The 20,110-nt window shown below is 34.8% G+C and overlaps 1 protein-coding gene across 3 annotated transcripts in view; it reads right to left on the bottom strand.

The window, feature by feature from the left end:
- LOC150088897 (uncharacterized) overlaps positions 1 to 20,110 on the bottom strand; it is a 599,507-nt gene that overhangs the window by 191,182 nt on the left and 388,215 nt on the right. For all 3 annotated transcript variants that reach the window (XM_090369705.1, XM_090369706.1, XM_090369707.1), the window contains 7 exons: positions 13,677 to 13,757; positions 13,005 to 13,124; positions 12,826 to 12,888; positions 12,185 to 12,424; positions 11,870 to 11,962; positions 6,734 to 6,862; positions 6,405 to 6,473 (listed from right to left, as the gene is read on the bottom strand). In XM_090369705.1, coding sequence (XP_090225831.1) covers positions 6,405 to 6,473; positions 6,734 to 6,862; positions 11,870 to 11,962; positions 12,185 to 12,424; positions 12,826 to 12,888; positions 13,005 to 13,124; positions 13,677 to 13,757 — 795 coding nt within the window. The remainder of the gene's footprint in view (positions 1 to 6,404; positions 6,474 to 6,733; positions 6,863 to 11,869; positions 11,963 to 12,184; positions 12,425 to 12,825; positions 12,889 to 13,004; positions 13,125 to 13,676; positions 13,758 to 20,110) is intronic.

Here is a 20,110-nt window from a genome sequence, read left to right on the forward strand (position 1 = left end):
ATGTTTATGTATTAAATATGTATCATCGAGAACCCATCAGAGTTCAGCGTCCTCAACTCATTCAAGGCCTTATACACCTCAATCAGATCACTTCGCAGGTGCCTAGTCTCCAGCTGCTGCAATTTGCAGAACTTAAGCCTCTCTTGGTAAGAGGATCCCTTCATTTCCCTCACCAATCTTGTTGACCTTCTGTGTACACGCTCAAGCCAATCTACATCCTTCCTAAAATGAGGCCTCCAGACCTGTATGCAGTACTCAAGGCATGGCCTGACCATTGGCTTATACAAAGGGATAATCACCTTTTTCCTGCTAGCAAAATTCCATGACCTGCTCTTGCCACCTGTCTGCATTGCTCAGAAAACTTCATATCTGACTGCACAATTACTCCCAGGTCTTTTTCATTTTCTACCTTAAGTGTAGTACCACACAGTTGGTACGTTCCTCTGGGATTACTTCTGCCCATATGCAGTACTTGCATTTGTCAAGGTTAAACTTCAGTTGCCACTTCTCGCCCATCTGCCCAAATATTCCAGATCTTGTTGCCATAGTACACTGCCATTACTGTCTTTAACAACCCTCCCAACCTTTGTATCATCTGCAAACTTCAATACTAAGCCTGATATACCTTCATCAATATCACTAATAAATATACAAAACAACAGTGGGCTAAAAACTGAACCCTGTAGAACTCCACTAATAACATTAGTCCACAAAGAGCAGCGCCCACTGATTACCACCCTGTCTTCTCCCACTCAACCACCCTTTTATCCATTGTAGCAACTTATGCTTATTATCATTCTGCTCCAATTTGTACAATAGTCTTCCATGCGCAACAGTGTCAAAAGCTTTCCTGAAATCCAAGTATATGATATAAAAATTATTTTTTGCATCCAGTTCCTTTAATAACCACATCATAATATCCAATCAAATTTGTCAGACAAGACTTTACCTTAACAAACCCATGCTGTGTCTGAATTATTGCTGCAGTCTTGTCTAGATGATCCTGCAATGCATCTTAACCAGTGAATCCATTATTTTACCCAGAACAGAATATAAACTAACTGGTCTGTAATTACTTGTAGTAGTAATGGCATGTGATGCAAGAAAGCAAGTGCAGCATCAGCCAAAAAAAAAAAAAAAAAAAAAATCACACCATTCCCTCCAAATGCATGCCCAGTTCCTCCTTAAATTTATTCAACCTATCAACTTCCACAATGACAGATGGAAGTTTGTTCCAGCAATTAACCACCCGCTGGCTAAAGGCAAATTTCCGCACATCTATTCTACATCTGTCCTTTCTTAATTTGAATTTATGCCCCCTTAGGTTCGTAATCTGAACAAGTGGAAGGATCCCATCAGAATTCAGCATGCTCAACCCATTCAAGTTGTGTGAATTGGGGATACATTGGCACATTTCCAGTCGGTGGGGACCTTCCCTGAGTCCAAGGATGCTTTGATAATTATGGCTAAGTTCCTTAGTTTCTTAGTTCCTTTGCTGCCTCCTTTAATATAACTGGATAGATCCCATCCACCCCAGGTGCCTTTCTTATATTTAACTTCAACAATTTCTCTTCCACTTTACTCTCAGTTATTACAAAATCATTAAGCACACTGTTGCAATTTGATAACCTTCTGGCATTTTCCTTCCTTAATCACTCCTCATGTGTGAATGTAGATGCAAAATACTCATTCAGTTTGTTTGCTATCTGAGCAGGATCATTGTTGAACCATCAATATCAAGTGGACCAATCTGATTCATCCCCTTTCTTTTAGAGTTTATATAAATAAAGAAATCCTTGCTGTTTTTCTTAGTATCCTTTGCCAAAGATTTCTCATAATCTGCCTTTGCTTGCCTAATCTCCTTTGTGACTTGATTACAGACTAGCTTATATCTGCCATAGGCTTCTGTGTCACCTGATAATTTATATGCATCCCATGCATTTTTCTTCTCTGCCACGAGTCTCATTAGTTCATTAGGTCCAATTGACTTGAATGTCATCTGAATATCAGTTCCATCAGTGTTTTAGACTCCTAGGTAGCAAGCACAGCTTGCCTGGCATATCTGAGTGAATGTCTGTGGTAGCCTCAAGGATCATCATTAATGAACTGTTTCTTGATTTTTTAAAAAAAAATTACCCCCAAAATTTATGTCAACTGCACACCAGATTTTTCATACTCTGCTCATAAAAATCTTTTGGTCACTGTTAGTAATATTGTTTGATAGAATCAATATACTGTAAAGCCATTTTTCAGTGTTCTAAAGACACAAACATCACAAGGTGACAAAGTCTGGATGCCACAATGCATTGAGGTGTGTGCATGTGTGCATGCATTTTCATTTTGACAAAATGAAATAAAATCAGCCAAATGCCTGGGTGTCTTGTTTTTTTATATTTTGATAGCTGTTATTGGCCAAGCAAAATTCTTGTGAATAATTTTTTGAAAAAATTCTTAATATTCACAATTTTAGTATTTTCTTCATATCAATAAAGTAGTTTGTTTGTTTGTTATTTGGTTTTTAGGAGCATTAGCAACTAAGGCCATATTGCTCCGGGAATATGCGGTGGTCATTCACTGACCTTTCCGCATCCTCCGTATTTGGTGGTGACGGGCTCGAACCCCGGTCTAATCAAGAAGCGTGTGCTACGCACTGCTGCTCCTTCCCACCTGGTTACGGAGACGCCAATAAAGTAGTAGGTTATGGATGGTATTCCATGTATTTCTTACTCTTTAAATCAGTAATAATCTACATAGTAATCCATGGAGATTATTCGCTACTTTATTCCATGTGTAGAGGTTTATTTGTCTATAACTTTTAGAGTCATATTCAAAGATATTCCTCAAACCTTCCTCTACTTAATCTCATCTCATTTCTTTAAAATTAAAATCTTTTTGATGTTGAGAGAAGAAAGTTTAGAGAAAAATCTTTGAATATGGCTCTCCCTAAAGAATTGATTATGTGGGTTTGGGAAGAAAAAAATTGAGAAATACATTGTTTTAATTTCATAATAAATATTTCTCTGCATTACTTTTAGCTTTCTGTCTTAAGTCTAAGGGCACTTTGTTTTCTCCAAGGCTTGGTCTTATGCCTCTGTTCCTGCAGAATGCAGCCATATTTCTCCATTTCTGAAGTTTGGTTAACTTTTGAAAAATTGATTCTTATCTTGATTCTTACTTTAAAAATTGGCTTTTAGGAAGTGCCTGTTAAAAGTGGCTCACATTCTTTTGAAGTATTTAGCAACCATGCTTAACTAAAAGATTTCAATATTGTAATCTACTTTACAATGAGAGTGATTAAATCTAACAGTTTCTGTATATTTATCCAAAATTAACATAGTACTGCTCTAGCTTAAGGAGACTACTAAATTTCTTTCACAGCAAGAAGTTTTAAAACTTGCTTCAAATCAAATAAACTACTTAAACAAAACAGAACTGAATCACACTTGGTATTTACTGGTAACCGAGATGTGTAGTATTGCATCGTTTCTGTCTAGATTACATCAAATAAACCCCACAATATCTGTGTATTGTTAATTTCCTTAACAATTAATTTGGCTCTAAATTGTAAGTCTTCTTGAGTCTTTAGGTACATAATATCACTAATTAATAAATTCAAAATATGTGCAACACATGTCTATATAGCTAGATGTTGATATTTTTCTTGAGGTAATGATGTTGCTTTTACCATTGTTGTAGCATTATCTGTCACAACATTGCAAAATTTAGAAAAAGTTATTTTGTTCATGGCTTTGTCTATCTTTTCAGCTATATATTCTGTCACGTTTCTGTCATTCTTTGTAGCCAAGGTCTTGTAAAATACTAGCTGAGGCATTGCTATGATGTAATTCATAACTGGTTTGTTTCTTCAATTACTTCAAGCATCACACTGCAATGCAAGATGAGCCACTTCAACCAGGTTTGCTTTAAAAACATGCTTATGTGCATTGTCCAGCAATCTGTTTGAAAGTTTAGGATGGTATAATTCTTTGGAAGAATGTAATCCAATTATTATTTTCAACCACAGATAGAGGTATTTCTGAAAAGAAAATGGCCAAGTTTGGAGCCCAACCTTGGTTACAGTTTACCCAGTAGTTTAGTTTTTTTCTGTTCTATCAAAGCACCTGAGCCATCATAAGATAGAGAGAGAGTTAATCTTGATGGATTTTCAGACTTGAACACAAATAAAGTTGAAACACAATTCATTTGTTGCTTTACAAAAGTAGGAGTTCTGAGACAATTGTCAGAACTCCTACTTTTGTAACACCTACTCAAAATTCAGAATTGATAAATATACAAAACAACAATGGGCCTGATGCCAAACCCTGAGTGACACCACTAATAACATTATCCATGTAGAGCAGTATCTATTGATTACCACTCTCTATCTTCTCCCACTCAACCAGCCTTTTATCCATTGTAACAACTTGCCCTTAATGCCATACTGCTCCAATTTGTACAGTAGTCTTCCATGTGCAACAGTATCAAAAGCTTTCCTAAAGTCCAAGTATATGATATCAAAATTATTTTTTGCATCCAGTTCCATTGTGACCACACCATAGTATCCAATCAAATTGGTCAGACAAGACTTTCCCTTGACAAACCCATGCTGTCTGAATTATTACTGCTGTCTTGTCTAGATGATCCTGTAATGCTTCTTTAATCAGTGACTCCATTATTTTATTTGAACAGAAGTCAAACTAACAGGTCTGTAATTACTCTTGTCACCCTTTGATTGCCCTTTTTAAATTGGAGATAGAATTGCACGTCTCCAGTCTTTGGGGACTTCCCCCTAGTCCAAGGATGCTCTCATAATTATGGTTAAGGGTTTGCTTACTTCCTTTGCCACCTCCTTTAATATAACTGGATAGATTCCATCTACCCCAGCTGCCTTTCTTATGTTTAACTTCAACAGTTTCTCCTCCACTTTGCTCTCAGTTATTACAAAATCATTTAACTCCCTGTCAGAATCTGATAAACATCTGGCCCTCTCCTCTTTTAATAACTCCTCATGTGTGAATGTAAATGCAAAATACTCATTTAGTTCGGCAGCTATCTGAGAATGATCATCTACAGTCAAACCATTGATATCAAGTGGACCAATCTGATTCATCCCCCTCCTTTTAGAGTTTATATAAGTAAAGAAGTCTTTGCTTTTTTCTTTGCATCCTTTTCCAGAGATTTTTCATAATCTGCCTTCACTTGCCTAACCTCTTTTGTGACTTGATTACAGACTAGCTTGTATCTACCATAGGCTTCTGCATCGCCTGACAATTTATGTGCAACCCATGCAATTTTTCTTCTCTGCCATGAGTCTCATTAGTTCATCTGACATCCATTTGGGCCTAAACCTAGAGCAGTATTTCTCAGTTGGAACGCCTAGTAGCTTCCAAAATTACTTCCTTGAATGCTTCCAATTTAGAATTTGCCATTTCAGAAAATAAAATTAGATCTAAAACAATTATGTGAACTAGCAAGAGCTTAATCATTACTTTAGAAAATTCTTGCACTTCTGAAGAGAATACACTAGCAGAGAATATCTTCTACTCACTTCACTACACATTGCATGTCAATTTTGAGGATCAATGAGTAATTTTTTAAAGTTGGCAGTTTCATCTCTATGGGTGAAATGACACAGCAGCCATTATGAGTCAAGGAACATGGCTTTTCTTTTTTGTTCATATGCCGAGTGATTTCTGCTCTAGAGATATCCTTTGTTGTAGGAAACTGAATAAAACTGTTACTGCACTATTTATTGCTGTGAATGCTACATTGTCTCTCTAGTGCTGCTCATTGCTCCCCAACCATCCATATAGCTGCTGCTGCAACAGGGATAATGTTCTGATGAATGTTTTGCTTTCATTTGACTTATATACATGACATAAGAATAGTTAGCTAACAACAAATGAAATGCAATGTAACATTTCATGCTATGTCATTATATACTACTGCTGTAGAGCAGTCCTGATCATACTAATCATACACATACCACTGTTGATGCATTTACTGCTACAAAGTTGTACTCAGTAAAAAATAAATAACATTTACTGTATTATGAAAAGATTTTTGGTATTACAAGATTGTTTTTTCCATTGTAGTACTGCAATATAAAGACAGAGAAGATAAAATATGAGTTAAGAATACTATTTAGTATTGAGGTAAACAAATACTAATTCTTTTTTTATATTTTGGATTTTTTAATTCAAATTTGGAGAGAACTGAATATGATGTGATATAATGTAAAAAGGCAGGTATATTTGACAGTGGAATCAAACATTCAGTGGCAATAAGCCACAAATAACTCTCCAAAGGGAATTATTAAAAACTCACTAAACGATAATTAAATTAAAACACTCATGAAGAAAGATGAAGTAATTCAATTATAATTTCAGGAATATAATACTCACGTCTACACCGTCTGTTTTCACAAACTAATCCTGCTGGACACTGGGAATCCTCTGCGCATACAGAAGGCACTAAAACAGCAAAAAATAAATTAAAATTCATAAAACATAAAACCCAAAATGAAGAATTTATAACCTGAAATTAAGCAATACAGTATTATTTGTAATGATTATTAATAACTGCCATTTTAACAGTTTTTTTAATTATTCAATTTACTGACAAAGCTATTATTCATTATTATTTTTATTCACTTGTAAATTCTCTTTATCTTCTTTGACACTACATAATATAACAAAAGTAAATGTTTTGGTAATTATGGAAAAAATCCTACCTCTTACACATCCACGAATCTGATCATGTGGATTTCCTGTAAATTCTGGGAGACAGTAGCACACAGGGCGATGATTCTCTACTCGACATTGGGCATTTATTCCACAAACACCAGGCTTCAGGCATGGATCTAATCAAACAAAGCATAAGAAAAGGTAAGATTAAACACTATATCCACAACAATAACATGGGCAATAAGAATTAGTAATCCATCTTGGCTGATTAGCAAAACTAAATGCATAATTAGAAACTGAACTACTTTACACAAAAAGAAAAGTATCAATTTATTATCTAGATCACTTAAAAATATATTTCAATATTCATCCAACCATGTTGTACACACTCAGTTTCTATCAATATTTACTTTTAATAATAAATCTCAACCCTTTTTTCTATTTCATTATCATCGCCTCCTATCATCTCCCTAAATGACCTAAAAGTCGATTCAAGGAAATTTCTCTTTGCTTTTCCTATGCCATATTTTATCCTTTTTATTTATCCTTTATCCTTTTCTTTTCAAATTTATCCTTTCTTTTTTTAATTGTTGACCTAACCTTAACATTCATTTGTCCAGTAATTCTGTGATAATTCAAAACACCATAATTGTAATCCTTTTTTGATCACATACATCTTTTCATTCTAGTTACTGAAACCTAACCATGTATAGGTGAATAATATGTGTAACCTTCATCCTACTTTTAAAAACTAATATATAAACTTGACTAAAAGACCCTACTGTTTTAAATAGCTAAGTGCACTATAAATATTGAAGATTTTATTTAATCTATTATGATGTAACCTAAAATACTTGAATTCCCTAGTACAACCATTAGCATAAAATCATGATGGAAATTTTAACCAATACATTATATTTACAACAATCTTTAAGTCTTGCTGGTGAAGAAATACTTTAGAACAAGGTTTAAAAATTTCTCGGTTCACGGTGCCCTTAGTGTCTCAGTAATTTTTTCATGGGGCCCCCTAGGCCAAAAGAGACACCCAACAGTTCCGTTTATCAAGTAGTTAAGTCCAAACAACTTAATAAGTATTTATGTCCTAACAAAGTAGTAGCCATTTAAAAAATAATACACATAAATTGAAAGAAAAAATAATATTTTTATTTCATTCTTAAATAATCACAATTACTTACTAATTGTTTCCCTTGAAAATTTTAAATATCCAGTGGTGCCCAGGTGTGCCATAGTGCACAATTTGGGAATTGCAGCTGTAGAACATAAATACAATGTTCTAAAGAATTATAGGAGGCATTAAGCATAAACCTGTGCACCTGTCTGTCATTCTCTCCTTCAACAGTGTATTTTTCTTAGTTTTATTATGTAATATCAGTATTTTGTTTAGGTTTAATTCTTGGCTGTAAGTTGACTTTCTGTTACTTCCTTATTATTTATTTCAAAAAAAATTATTTCTTTATGCATTCTATAGATTATAATTTCTTTATTCAATCAGCACTAAAGAAAGTTTATGTTCCATCTTCGTGGTACACAAAATGATTCCCAATATAATGAAAGGCTTTCAGTCAATTGGAACGATTTCCTTATTTGTGAAACTCTAGACAAAGCAATTTTTAAATCAACAGCTGAGAATAGCCTTGCAAAAAAACAATTTTCATTCACTATGCCCCAAAAGGATAATCTGCATACAATCATGTCTTAATCTACCAATCATGGCAGAATAAAGATAATTTGCATGTAATTTTTTCAGTTTAGGGCTGTTTCAACTCAATCTCAGTTCCAACTCTGCTTCATTTATTGAGTTCCTATTACACAATAGGATTGAAGGGGAATCTTTCTTCCTTGTTAAACTAATTCTAATTAAATGCAGAATAGGTTTCTATCTATCTTACTACTTGATCAGCAATTCATCTGTTTGATCGATTTTGCTCAACCACCATTTTTCTTTGGTTGTACAGATGATTTCTTTGATCACTCTATCACCACTACTACTACTCTAACTCAACATATAGTCATTTGCAGAAGTCAATCAAATTTTTTTGATTGACTTCTGCAAATATGCTTCATCCTTTTCACTAAAAATGAGCACATACAAAACTTAATATATAAACTTTTCATATTGAAATCTTTAAATTAGATTCCTTAATAGTGCCAAGATTAAGTGTCAATGTATTTCCAATACATAAAGGCAGTTCTAAGAGTGTAGTAAGAAATTACAGACTGGTCAGTCTGACTTCAGTAGTAGGGAAAATCATTCATGGAGGCAATGATCAAGGGTGGAATTCAGAATAATTTAGATAGAAATGGAATTCTTAAGGATACACAGCATTATTCTGTAAAGGGAAAATCATGTTTAACAAATCTGGTTAGCTATTTTGACAGGGTTACTCATGAGCTGCATTTAGGGAATAATTTAAACATTGTTTATTTAGATTTTAGCAAAGCATTTGACATGGTTCACATGAGTGGTTACTTTATAAGATGGAACAGGTTGGAGTCAGATGGGAAAATCCTTAGCTGGAAAGCAGGATGGTTTCAGGGCAAGAGACAGAGGGTTTTGATAAATGGTTATTCTTCAGATTGGGTTAATGTAAGAAGTAGGGTTTCCCCAAGGATCAGTATTGGGACCACTATTGTGGTCCCAATACTGATCCTTGATTTTCCCTGATATGATTTGATTTTCTTAAATGACATCAATGAAGAGACAGAGGGTGTGTGATGTCTAAATTTGCAGATGATGTAAAGATTGGTAGAGTACTCTACCAATCTGAGCTTGTTCAGAGTGATCTAAATAGACTTCAGGGATGGTCAGAATAGTGGCAGCTATGCTTTAATTCAGAAAAATGCAAGGGCTTACATCTGGGAACAATCCCAAAATAACTTTACTTGGTGGAGTTGAACTAAAGTCAGCAGTGAAAGAAAGGGACTTGGGAGTTATAATACAGTCAGACATGAAGTTCTTCGAGCATTGTAGACAGGTTGCAAGGAAGGCCCATGGTGTTGTATCGATGATTTATCAAACATTTTCTAGTAGAGATATGGATGTCATAATCCCATTATATAAGGCTATTGTTAGAAACACTTGGAATAATGTGTTCAAGTATGGAGACCACACTTAAGAGACCACACTTAAGAGATCAACAAAAGACATATGAGGAAAGACTAAACATGTGGGTTGCACTTTTTTTTTTTTTTTTTTTTTTTTTTTTAAGGAGCATTAGCAACTAAGGCCATATTGCTCTGGGATATGCAGTGGTCATTCCTTGACTTTTCCACATCCTCCATATTTGGTGGTGATGGGCTCGAACCCCGGTCTAATCAAGAAGCGTGTGCTAGCAACACACTGCTGCTCCTTCCCACCTGGCTACGGAGGCACCTGTGGGTTACACAGCTTGGAAACTAGGCACCTTAGAGGAGGGGCGCCTCCGTAGCCAGGTGGGCAGTGTGTAGCATATGCTCCTTGATTAGACCGGGGTTCGAGCCCGTGACCACCAAATACGGAGGATGCGGAAAGGTCAGGGAATGACCACTGCATATCCCCAGAGCAATATGGCCTTAGTTACTAATGCTCCTAAAAACCAAATGACGACAACCTTAGAGAAGACTTGATTGAGGTGTTTAAGGCTCTGAGAGGCAAAAGTAAAATGAATGAGGAAGAAATTTTCATGGTTATAAATGATTCTAGAACTAGGGGCCATAATTTCAAGTTACGGGGGGGGGAGATGTTTAGACTGGATTGCAGGAAGTTTTATTTTAGCCAGTGAGTAGTAAATTACTAGAATAAGTTACCTACATGGGTGGTTGAGGCTGACGGTTTGGGGAAATTCAAAGGTCAGCTGGATAGTTACCTACAGGAGGAGGGAAATGCATATGTTGTATATTTCCTTTTCTTTTATTATTTATTTTTTTACTCTTTTTTTTGTTTTTTGTTTTTTTTTTGGCTGGCAAAGCATAAGCCTTAGGCTTTCTTGCACCATATGACCATTACTAACACTAATAATAATAGCCTGCTTAGGCCAACCTTTGAAGTGAAATTCCTAAAAGTAATTTTGGATGGAAAGTTTATGTTACATTCTTAAATTAAATCAATGAGGACAAAGATAAGGAAAGCATTTTTGATCTTCAAGAATGATATGAGACTAAAAAATGTGTAATACTGAAATATTATAACTAATTTTTATTCTGCTCATGTATTGTTCTCAAATATGGTTATCTACCATCTTATCTAGTCTGGCTTTATTCAACGATGTGAATTTTGTTTCAAGAGGATTAATGTCAAAAGTTGAACATCATTATGCCACCTACAGTTACAGCTATTAAATAGTCTTAACTGTGTGTCAACTACACATCTCTGGCTAGAGAAAAAAAAATGTCAAATTGACAAATCGCAACTTGTGGCAGCTCTTTGAAGTTTAATTAGGTTTCCTGAAGAAAGATCCCCAATTTGACTAGTTCCAAAAACTTACATTTTGACTAAACATTTGGTCCACCTGGGCATATAACTTCAACCCATAACACAATGACAAAACAATACAGCTGAGCAAAGTAAATGAAGGAGGAGGAGGAGGCACAGTTGAACTTGAGAGTTCAAACTATGGGTCCAAGATCAATAGCCTATTCACAGATACAAACTCTTCACACTTTAAACTGCTATATAAATTAATGTTCTTGAGTTTTAAATCCAAAACAGACATTTATTGCAGACTGTGTTAAATTTAAGTTTTGAGAAATCTTAAAATTTTAAGAACTTTGATAATTCACAATTATTTCAGTTGATTAAAAATTTGAAAGTGACAAACCTATTTCATTTAAATATTATATTTACATAAACAAGATGGAGTTTATCTACAGTAATTTCTAACCAGTCAGAAAAAATGAACCAGTATCAATAATTCAAGGATATTCAAATTATATAAAAAAAATTTTTTGAACACTCTCTCTCTCTCTCTCTCTCTCTCTCTCTCTCTCTCTCTCTAGCTCATCATGACCACTGAAATCTTCCCATCCAATCCTCTCCTTAGTATAAAAATATATGCATGTCCATGATATCTATAGTAAATTGTATACTTTATAAAAATAAAACAAAATGTGTAATGCTCTTTTATGCAGCAACCATCTTAGTCGTTATAAAAAACATTGCTACATCAAAAACAATAAAAACTCACTTTTGCACATAGGTGGTCTGGTGCCATCTCTCTCACAAGCTGCTGTAAGAGGACAATCTGGGTCACCATTAGGACATTCATTCTCTCCTCGACCTTTAAAAATCAGAAATATATTTATTATATCTTTAAATCATGATAAAATACTTATATTTTATCTTATTTAGCAAATTTCAATTACTGTATCTGTAAAAGCAGACTAATAATGCTAGATTATACAAATCTTAGACATGTTTAAGATTTGTATAGTAGACTAAAAGCAGATAACACTTCAAACTTATATCTAATGAAATAATTAAAAAAATTTCAAATACTCACAACCAGGCTCTGAGTAGGGATCCCCAATGTTTCTCTCTGGAGGACAATAACAGTCATAGCCACCTAGCTTAGTTTGACAAAGAGCACTGGGATGACATGGTCTAGTTGCACAATAATCAACAGCACGACAACCAGCAATAGGATCTCCTTCATAACCTTCATGGCATCTGCACAAAGGTGCATGATCTTGTGGTAGACAGTAGGCATTGTTTCCACAAATTATACGTTGTTTGCATGGATCTACATGCAGATATGTAAAATTATTAGAAAACTAATGCTAAAATCTTTTTTTTTCAAAAAGAAATATTAACTAGCTTATATCTATTTAAATTGTGATAGTTAACAATTCACATTCGGAGTTAACTGCAAGAATCAAAATTTAATATACGATATAACAGAATATTTATATATTCTGTATCATATATTAAATGTATAAAATGGTATAAAACATCTACAATTTGAAACTAATAAGGTTCTTAATTGAAAATAAGCATTTCGGAGTCATAATAATTTAACTATAACAAATAGATAAGGAAAAATGATAATGAAAATTTACAAATTATACATTAAAATACATTTTATTTTAGATTTATTTTTTTGAAAGTTACTACTGTTTACTATAAAGAACAACAAGCCCATACCTATACACTTGTAATTTTCACAGACTTCTGTATTCAGACAGTCTCTATCTTGCTGACATTCAGCTGCAAACAAAGAAAAATATTAAACTATAAAATTCATGGAATTCAATAACATATTGCAATATGACACAATTTTCAAAAGTGTAATTAAATTTAGAGATTACAAGAAATTAGCTTACCACGCTCACAACCTCGATCTAGTGGATCTCCAAAGAAACCTTCATGACATTTACATACTCCAACATGCTGACGTGGAACACAAACAGCATTAGCTGCACAAAGTACAAAGCCACATGCATCTAAAAATAAAAATAAAGAATTTTTGACAAACTGTATATTAAAAAACTGTTCATTATTGTACTAGTATGGCTGCAGTCAAGTTTCTTTCATTCAAATAATTTCTGGATGGCGCTCAAAAAGCATTCTTTATAAAATTAGAGGTACTATGTACCATTAGCTATCTGGCAACAATACAATATAAACCACTTAAATATTACTGATTAATTGGCAGCAAGAAAATGAAAGCATGTATAAAAATACATATTTAAATGAAAATACATAAATCATAAGAGGTTTCATAGAGTTATTTTTGACAATGCATATAAACATGCAAGTCATACTTTATTTTTACCTCTTATTTCTTAATGAGTCATTTCAAATATAGATTCATGAATGGATAGTGTGTAAAAGATTTTTTCTGAATATTTATATTATAATAATCAAAAAAAAAAAAAAAACTTAAGAAATTAAATGCTTTACTAAAACTGACTCTTTTATTAAAATTGCAGAATAATGAATATATATCTTTATATAAACATGAACAAATAAACAAATGTTTTCTTTAAAGTTACCTTCACAGTCATTATATCCCCTGTTACTAGCTCGGCATACTTGTGTTTCTTGACACTGATTATCACTGGTGCAGCGATCAACTAAATAAAAAATTTAAAAAGAGAGAAAAATTAATTTGATTTTAGTTTAAGGTGAACTAATATTTTATAAAACAATAATTTATTTTACTAATGAATAATTTGCAATGATCATACTGTCTTACAAAGAAAGATGATGATAAGGGTCCATGTTTCTTTCTTCAGACCAACTACAATTATCACTGTGATCAGGAATTTCATTTTTGTGCTAAAAACAGTTATCATCTTCTGAATATACAAACTCTTAGATCATTCTATTACTAAGAATGGTATAAATAAATATAGAAATTAGTGTTGTGCATATCCCTACTAATTAGCCTTGCATATTTCCATCTTCTTTAAATTTAAATATTAGGATATACCATTATATACCAAATTATATACATTTGGTATTATATACCAAAGAATCTTTGATCAATAAAAAAAAAATTCTTGTTTATACTCCAGCATGACCACCAGGTCAGTGGAGTTTACAATAAATCAATCAATATAAATGTTAATCATATTTAGCAGCCACGGGTTTGTATATTTGCCTTATTAAAAATCATATAGTTACTATAACTTTGAGAAAAGGTGGAAACCAGGAACCTTGTGTCCATCATGCATTTGTTTTTAGATAAAAATTTTCTTCGAATTTTATTAAACAGTATTATTAACTTATTTAAAATTTATATAATTATAAAAAAATTTATTAAACATTCTTAAAATTTTTTAGGTGTCTTCATGTCTACAATACAAAAAGAATCAAATAGTCACCATATGAATGATAGCATCATGAAAAGTATACATTTCACAACACCCTTGCCAAAAAGAAATCAATTTTAAAAACAGTGTTAAAGTTTCATAAAATAGGTAGGTAGGTAGGTAGTGCGTAGTAGTATCACAAGTAAACAATAAGTTGGCATAAGAAATAGGAACATTGAACTTGATCTAAAATATGCACACTTTACAAAAGCAAATTGTTAATTGCAAAAGGAATTAACATGAAACTCCTATTAATACAGTGTGTAGTCTACAAAACAGGTGCACTTTCTACTATATCCCATATATTAATTTTTTACTATGCATTTTTATTCAGTAAGCAGATCAACTATGTGATTCAGTTGCTTCACATTTATGTCTAGAAGATGACCATTTAATTTTTGACATGCCTTTCCAAAGAAAACTTTCTTCTCATATTTCAGATTTGACAGTGGATAATTTTCAAGAATAATCTTTTGGATAATATTCTATATTCATATCACTAGTTAGACTATGTTATGAATAAAAGGAAGTTCATGGAAATATGAAATTATTATTTTTTTCTTTTTAGAGTATTAGTGATAGTTGACTTAGACTAGCAAATGTCTGCACAAATCAGCTAAGAACATAGATTTTTAATGAAACTTTAGTTTTGATAAAGCTCAGAAAAAGAGCAAAAGTAGATTAAAAGTAATGCAATAGCAGACCAACTCAGGGTGGCATGAAGTTCGATTTACTGTGAACATTAAAACTGATACATTTTGTAGATAATTTAAATCCTGTAAGCCACAAGATACAAGGGAGGATGTGAAAACTTTCCAAATTTTCATAAAGTATTTTTATCTACTCACTATTCATAACAATTTGCATTTGCTACTGTACATCTTTTTAAATTTCACACATCTTTTTTATTCTGAAAATGTGTCCTAATTGCTTTTGGGGGGGGGGGATTCTTCTTTTGCATCTTACCCTTGCAAGTTAATACTCTTAAACATAAACCATTAGAACTATGGCAATGGTTAATCTGACTTTTGAACATTTTAAAGTTATTATAACTATATATATATATATATATATATATATAATTTTCTATGGATTCACAACATTTTTCTAAAAATACATCTTTTTACACAGTGTTTTTTATTATTTATTTTTTAATAAATAAAATATATAGTGTCATACCTAGAAGTATAACTGTAGTCAATTTTACCATAACATATTTGCCTGAAATGTCCCTTTAATTATTAGATCACATTGCTTTGTATGCATGTGCAAGTCATGTATCTGCAGCTAGCAAAAGTAAAAAAATTTCATGCGTATAAATATATTCTTCAGTAGGCGCCTCCGTAGCCAGGTGGGAAGGAGCAGCAGTGCATAGCACACGCTTCTTGATTAGACCGGGGTTCGAGCCCGTCACCACCAAATACGGAGGATGCGGAAAGTTCAGGGAATGACCACCGCATATCCCGGAGCAATATGGCCTTAGTTGCTAATGCTCCTGAAAAACCAAATAACCAATATTCTTCAGTATATAAACATATATATGCTGTAGTAAAACTGTGCTAATTTCCTTGTTATTCGGTAATACAAGTACATGTAAAACAAATGAACTCAAATTATGAACTTACATTAAACATGCTCTATATTGGAGAACAGGCCTCGAGTTTCGGGTTGCATAATCATTCATTAAGTATATTGCCTCAACCAAAAAAACTGGTTTAAATAATATTTATTATTATAACAAATAAATGTTATTTAAACCACTTTTTTCAGTTGAGGTAATATGCTTAATGAATGCTCTATATTACTTATCAGAACTGGAGCAATTACCTGAAAATGATTCAGATTTAACAAGTAATGATAATGCTTCCTGTAAAACTAATTCTATCTACTGGGAAATAGTAGTAGTAGTAGTAGTAGTAGTAGTAGTAGTGGCACATGATGCAAGAAAGCAAGTGTAGGAGCTTATGCAGCATCAGCCAAAAAAAAAAAAAAAAAAAAATCATCACGCCATTCCCTCCAAATGCCTGTCCAGTTCCTCCTTAAATTTATTTAACCTATCAACTTCCACAACGACAGATGGAAGTTTGTTCCAGCAATTAACCACCCGCTGGCTAAAGGCAAATTTCCGCACATCTATTCTACATCTGTCCTTTCTTAATTTGAACTTATGTCCCCGTAGGTTCGTAATCTGAACAAGTGGAAGGATCCCATCAGAATTCAGCGTGCTCAACCCATTCAAGGCCTTATAGACCTCAATCAGATCACCGCGCAGGTGCCTAGTCTCCAGCCACTGCAATTTGCAGAACTTAAGCCTCTCTTGGTAAGAGAATCCCTTCATTCCCCTCACCAATCGTGTTGCTCTTCTCTGTACACGCTCAAGCAAATCTACATCCTTCCTAAAATGAGGCCTCCAGACCTGTACGCAGTACTCAAGGCGTGGCCTGACCATTGCCTTATACAGAGGGACAATCACCTCCTTTTCCCTGCTAGCAAAATTCCTATATATCATTGACAAAACCCCATGACCTGCCCTAGCAGCCTGTCTGCATTGCTCAGAAAACTTCATATCTGACTGCACAATTACTCCCAGGTCTTTTTCATTTTCTACCACCTTAAGTGTAGTACCACACAGTTGGTACGTTTCTCTGGGGTTACTTCTACCCATATGCAGTACTTTGCATTTGTCAAGGTTGAACTTCAGTTGCCACTTCTTAGCCCATCTGCCCAAATTATCTAGATCCTGTTGCAGTAGCACACTGCCATTACTGTCATTAACAACCCTGCCAACCTTTGTGTCATCTGCAAACTTCGACATTAAGCCTGATATACCTTCATCAATATCATTGATAAATACACAAAACAACAGTGGACCCAACACCGAACCCTGTGGGACTCCACTAATAACATTAGTCCATGAAGAGCAGCACCCATTGATTACCACCCTCTGTCTTCTCCCACTTAACCATCCTTTTATCCATTGTAGCAACTTACCCTTAATACCATTCTGCTCCAATTTGTACAGTAGTCTTCCATGCGCAACAGTGTCAAAAGCTTTCCTGAAATCCAAGTATATGATATCAAAATTATTTTTCGCATCCAGTTCCTTTGTGACCACATCATAATAACCAATCAAATTTGTCAGACAAGACTTTCCCTTAACAAACCCATGCTGTGTTTGAATTATTGCTGCAGTCTTGTCTAGATGATCCTGCAATGCATCTTTAACCAGTGACTCCATTATTTTACCCGGAACAGAAGTTAAACTAACTGGTCTGTAATTACTCGTGTCACCCTTCGATCCACCTTTGTGAATTGGGGACACATTTGCACATCTCCAGTCCGTGGGAACCTCCCCTGAGTCCAAGGATGCTCTCATAATTATGGCTAAGGGTTTGCTTAGTTGCTTTGCCGCCTCCTTTAAAATAACTGGATAGATCCCATCCACCCCAGGTGCCTTTCTTATGTTTAACTTCAACAATTTCTCCTCCACTTTGCTCTCAGTTATTACAAAATCATTAAGCACACTGCTACAATTTGATAACCTTCTTCCATTTTCAAACTGTAATAATTCCTCACGTGTGAATGTAGATGCAAAATACTCATTCAGTTTGTTTGCTATCTGAGCAGGATCATCAACAGTCGAACCATCGATGTCAAGTGGACCAATCATATTCATCCCCTTCCTTTTAGAGTTTATATAAGTAAAGAAATCCTTGCTGTTTTTCTTAGCATCCTTTGCCAAAGATTTCTCGTAATCCGCCTTCGCTTGCCGAACCTCCTTTGTGACCTGATTACAGACTAGCTTATATCTGCCACAGGCTTCTGCGTCACCTGATAATTTATATGCATCCCATGCATTTTTCTTCTCTGTCACGAGTCTCATTAGTTCATTTGATAACCATTTAGGCCTAAACCTTGAACGATATTTCTTAATCGGTATATAAAGTCTAGTAGCTTCCACGATTAATTCCTTGAATGCTTCCCACTTAGAATTTACTGTTGGTAACATCGTCAGTTGATCCCACTGTACAGAATTTAAAAACTGTCTGAGACCACTGTACTCCCCTTTACGGAAGCAAAAACCCTTTCCTTTACCCCTGACGGTAGTTACCTCTTTGAGTAAATCCCACTTCAGCACACTGTGATCACTGCCACCTAGTGGTTCCTTTATCTGCAAATTCTTAATACACGAATGATCACTGCTGATAACCAGATCAAGAGTGTTACTTTCTCTGGTTGCCTCTCGAACATGCTGCTGCAGAAAACAATCATCCAATAAATCCACAAAAGTCTGACTGGTGTGTGAGTGACCAACCCACAAGTTCCAGTCAATATCTGGGAAGTTAAAATCCCCCATTATAAGACATTCAGATTTACTGGCCCACTCTATTTCTCTGTACAATTGTTCATTGTACTCATTCAAGTCATTAGGCCTATAACACACTCCTACCCTTATTTTTCCTTTCGCAGTGCTTATCTCGCACCAAACTGACTCAACAGAGCACTGTTCATCTATATTAACTGGGTGCACTTCCTTTGATTTTATGTTTTTCTTAATTAACAGCATAACACCCCCTCCCTTTCTGTCCTGTCTATCCTTTCTGTACACATTGTACTCCCCAAATTCCAGTTCTGCATTCCTTATATCTTTGTGACACCACGTCTCTGCTATCCCAACAATATCCGCCTTTGATGTCTTGACCAACACTTCAAATTCATCAAATTTATTTACTATACTTCTAGCATTGGTATACATGCAAGCATACATGCTCCTATGCCTATTCCTGGTTACCCTAACACATCCCATATACCCAACTATTCCATGATGACTGCCATCCGTCCCTGAAACCCCCAACACCCCTCGCTCCAGGTCGCTTCTTATTCTAATAGAAGTTGTGCAAGAATCGCCTTCACCTCTGCCTGCGGTTACTGTTAAACTATTAGTCTTTGTATCCCCCCAAACTAGCAGTTTTCCGACCCACCTAACACTGCCTCGATAGCATCAGCAAATATTCTTGCACCCTTTCTATTTAAGTGTATCCCATCCCTGTAGAAGCAATCTCTCCTATTAACAAGTACAGTCCAGGCTGAAAAAAATTCTACCCCTTGAGCCTTGCACAATCTTTCCAGGGCCGAATTGATCGACAAGGCTCTCATCATATACTCCCTCCTATCGTGTCTGGGCAGAATTGCAGACACTTTCAAATTCAACCCTATTTCACGGCTTTTTTTCAACAGTGACCTGTACTTGTTGAGTAATTCTGCCGGTCTCCTACTCTTAATATCATTAGTGCCAACGTGTACAACTATATCACCTTTTGTGCCCTTGAAAGATGATATCCGCTCTACAACGTCATCAACCTTTGCCCCTGGCAGACATACCCTGGTCCTGTTCCACCTATCCTTTTTACAAAGGATGTTCCCCGTTTCCCTGACAATAGAGTCACCAACAACAACTAGTTCCTGTGGGACCAGCGCATTCTGCCTTAGGGGTTGCCGCTGTGTTGCGTGATGACCAAGTGCAAGCTCTGGCGTTGATGTGGGCAGCTGAGAGCCTGATGGGCCCCTCAATTTAGTTTCTTCGAGGGCATCCACCCTGTCCTTCAAGCTCT

Source organism: Mastigoproctus giganteus, chromosome 3 (assembly GCF_048544385.1).
Source record: "Mastigoproctus giganteus isolate SK-2022 chromosome 3, ASM4854438v1, whole genome shotgun sequence".
Classification (NCBI taxonomy): Eukaryota; Metazoa; Arthropoda; class Arachnida; order Uropygi; family Thelyphonidae; genus Mastigoproctus; species Mastigoproctus giganteus.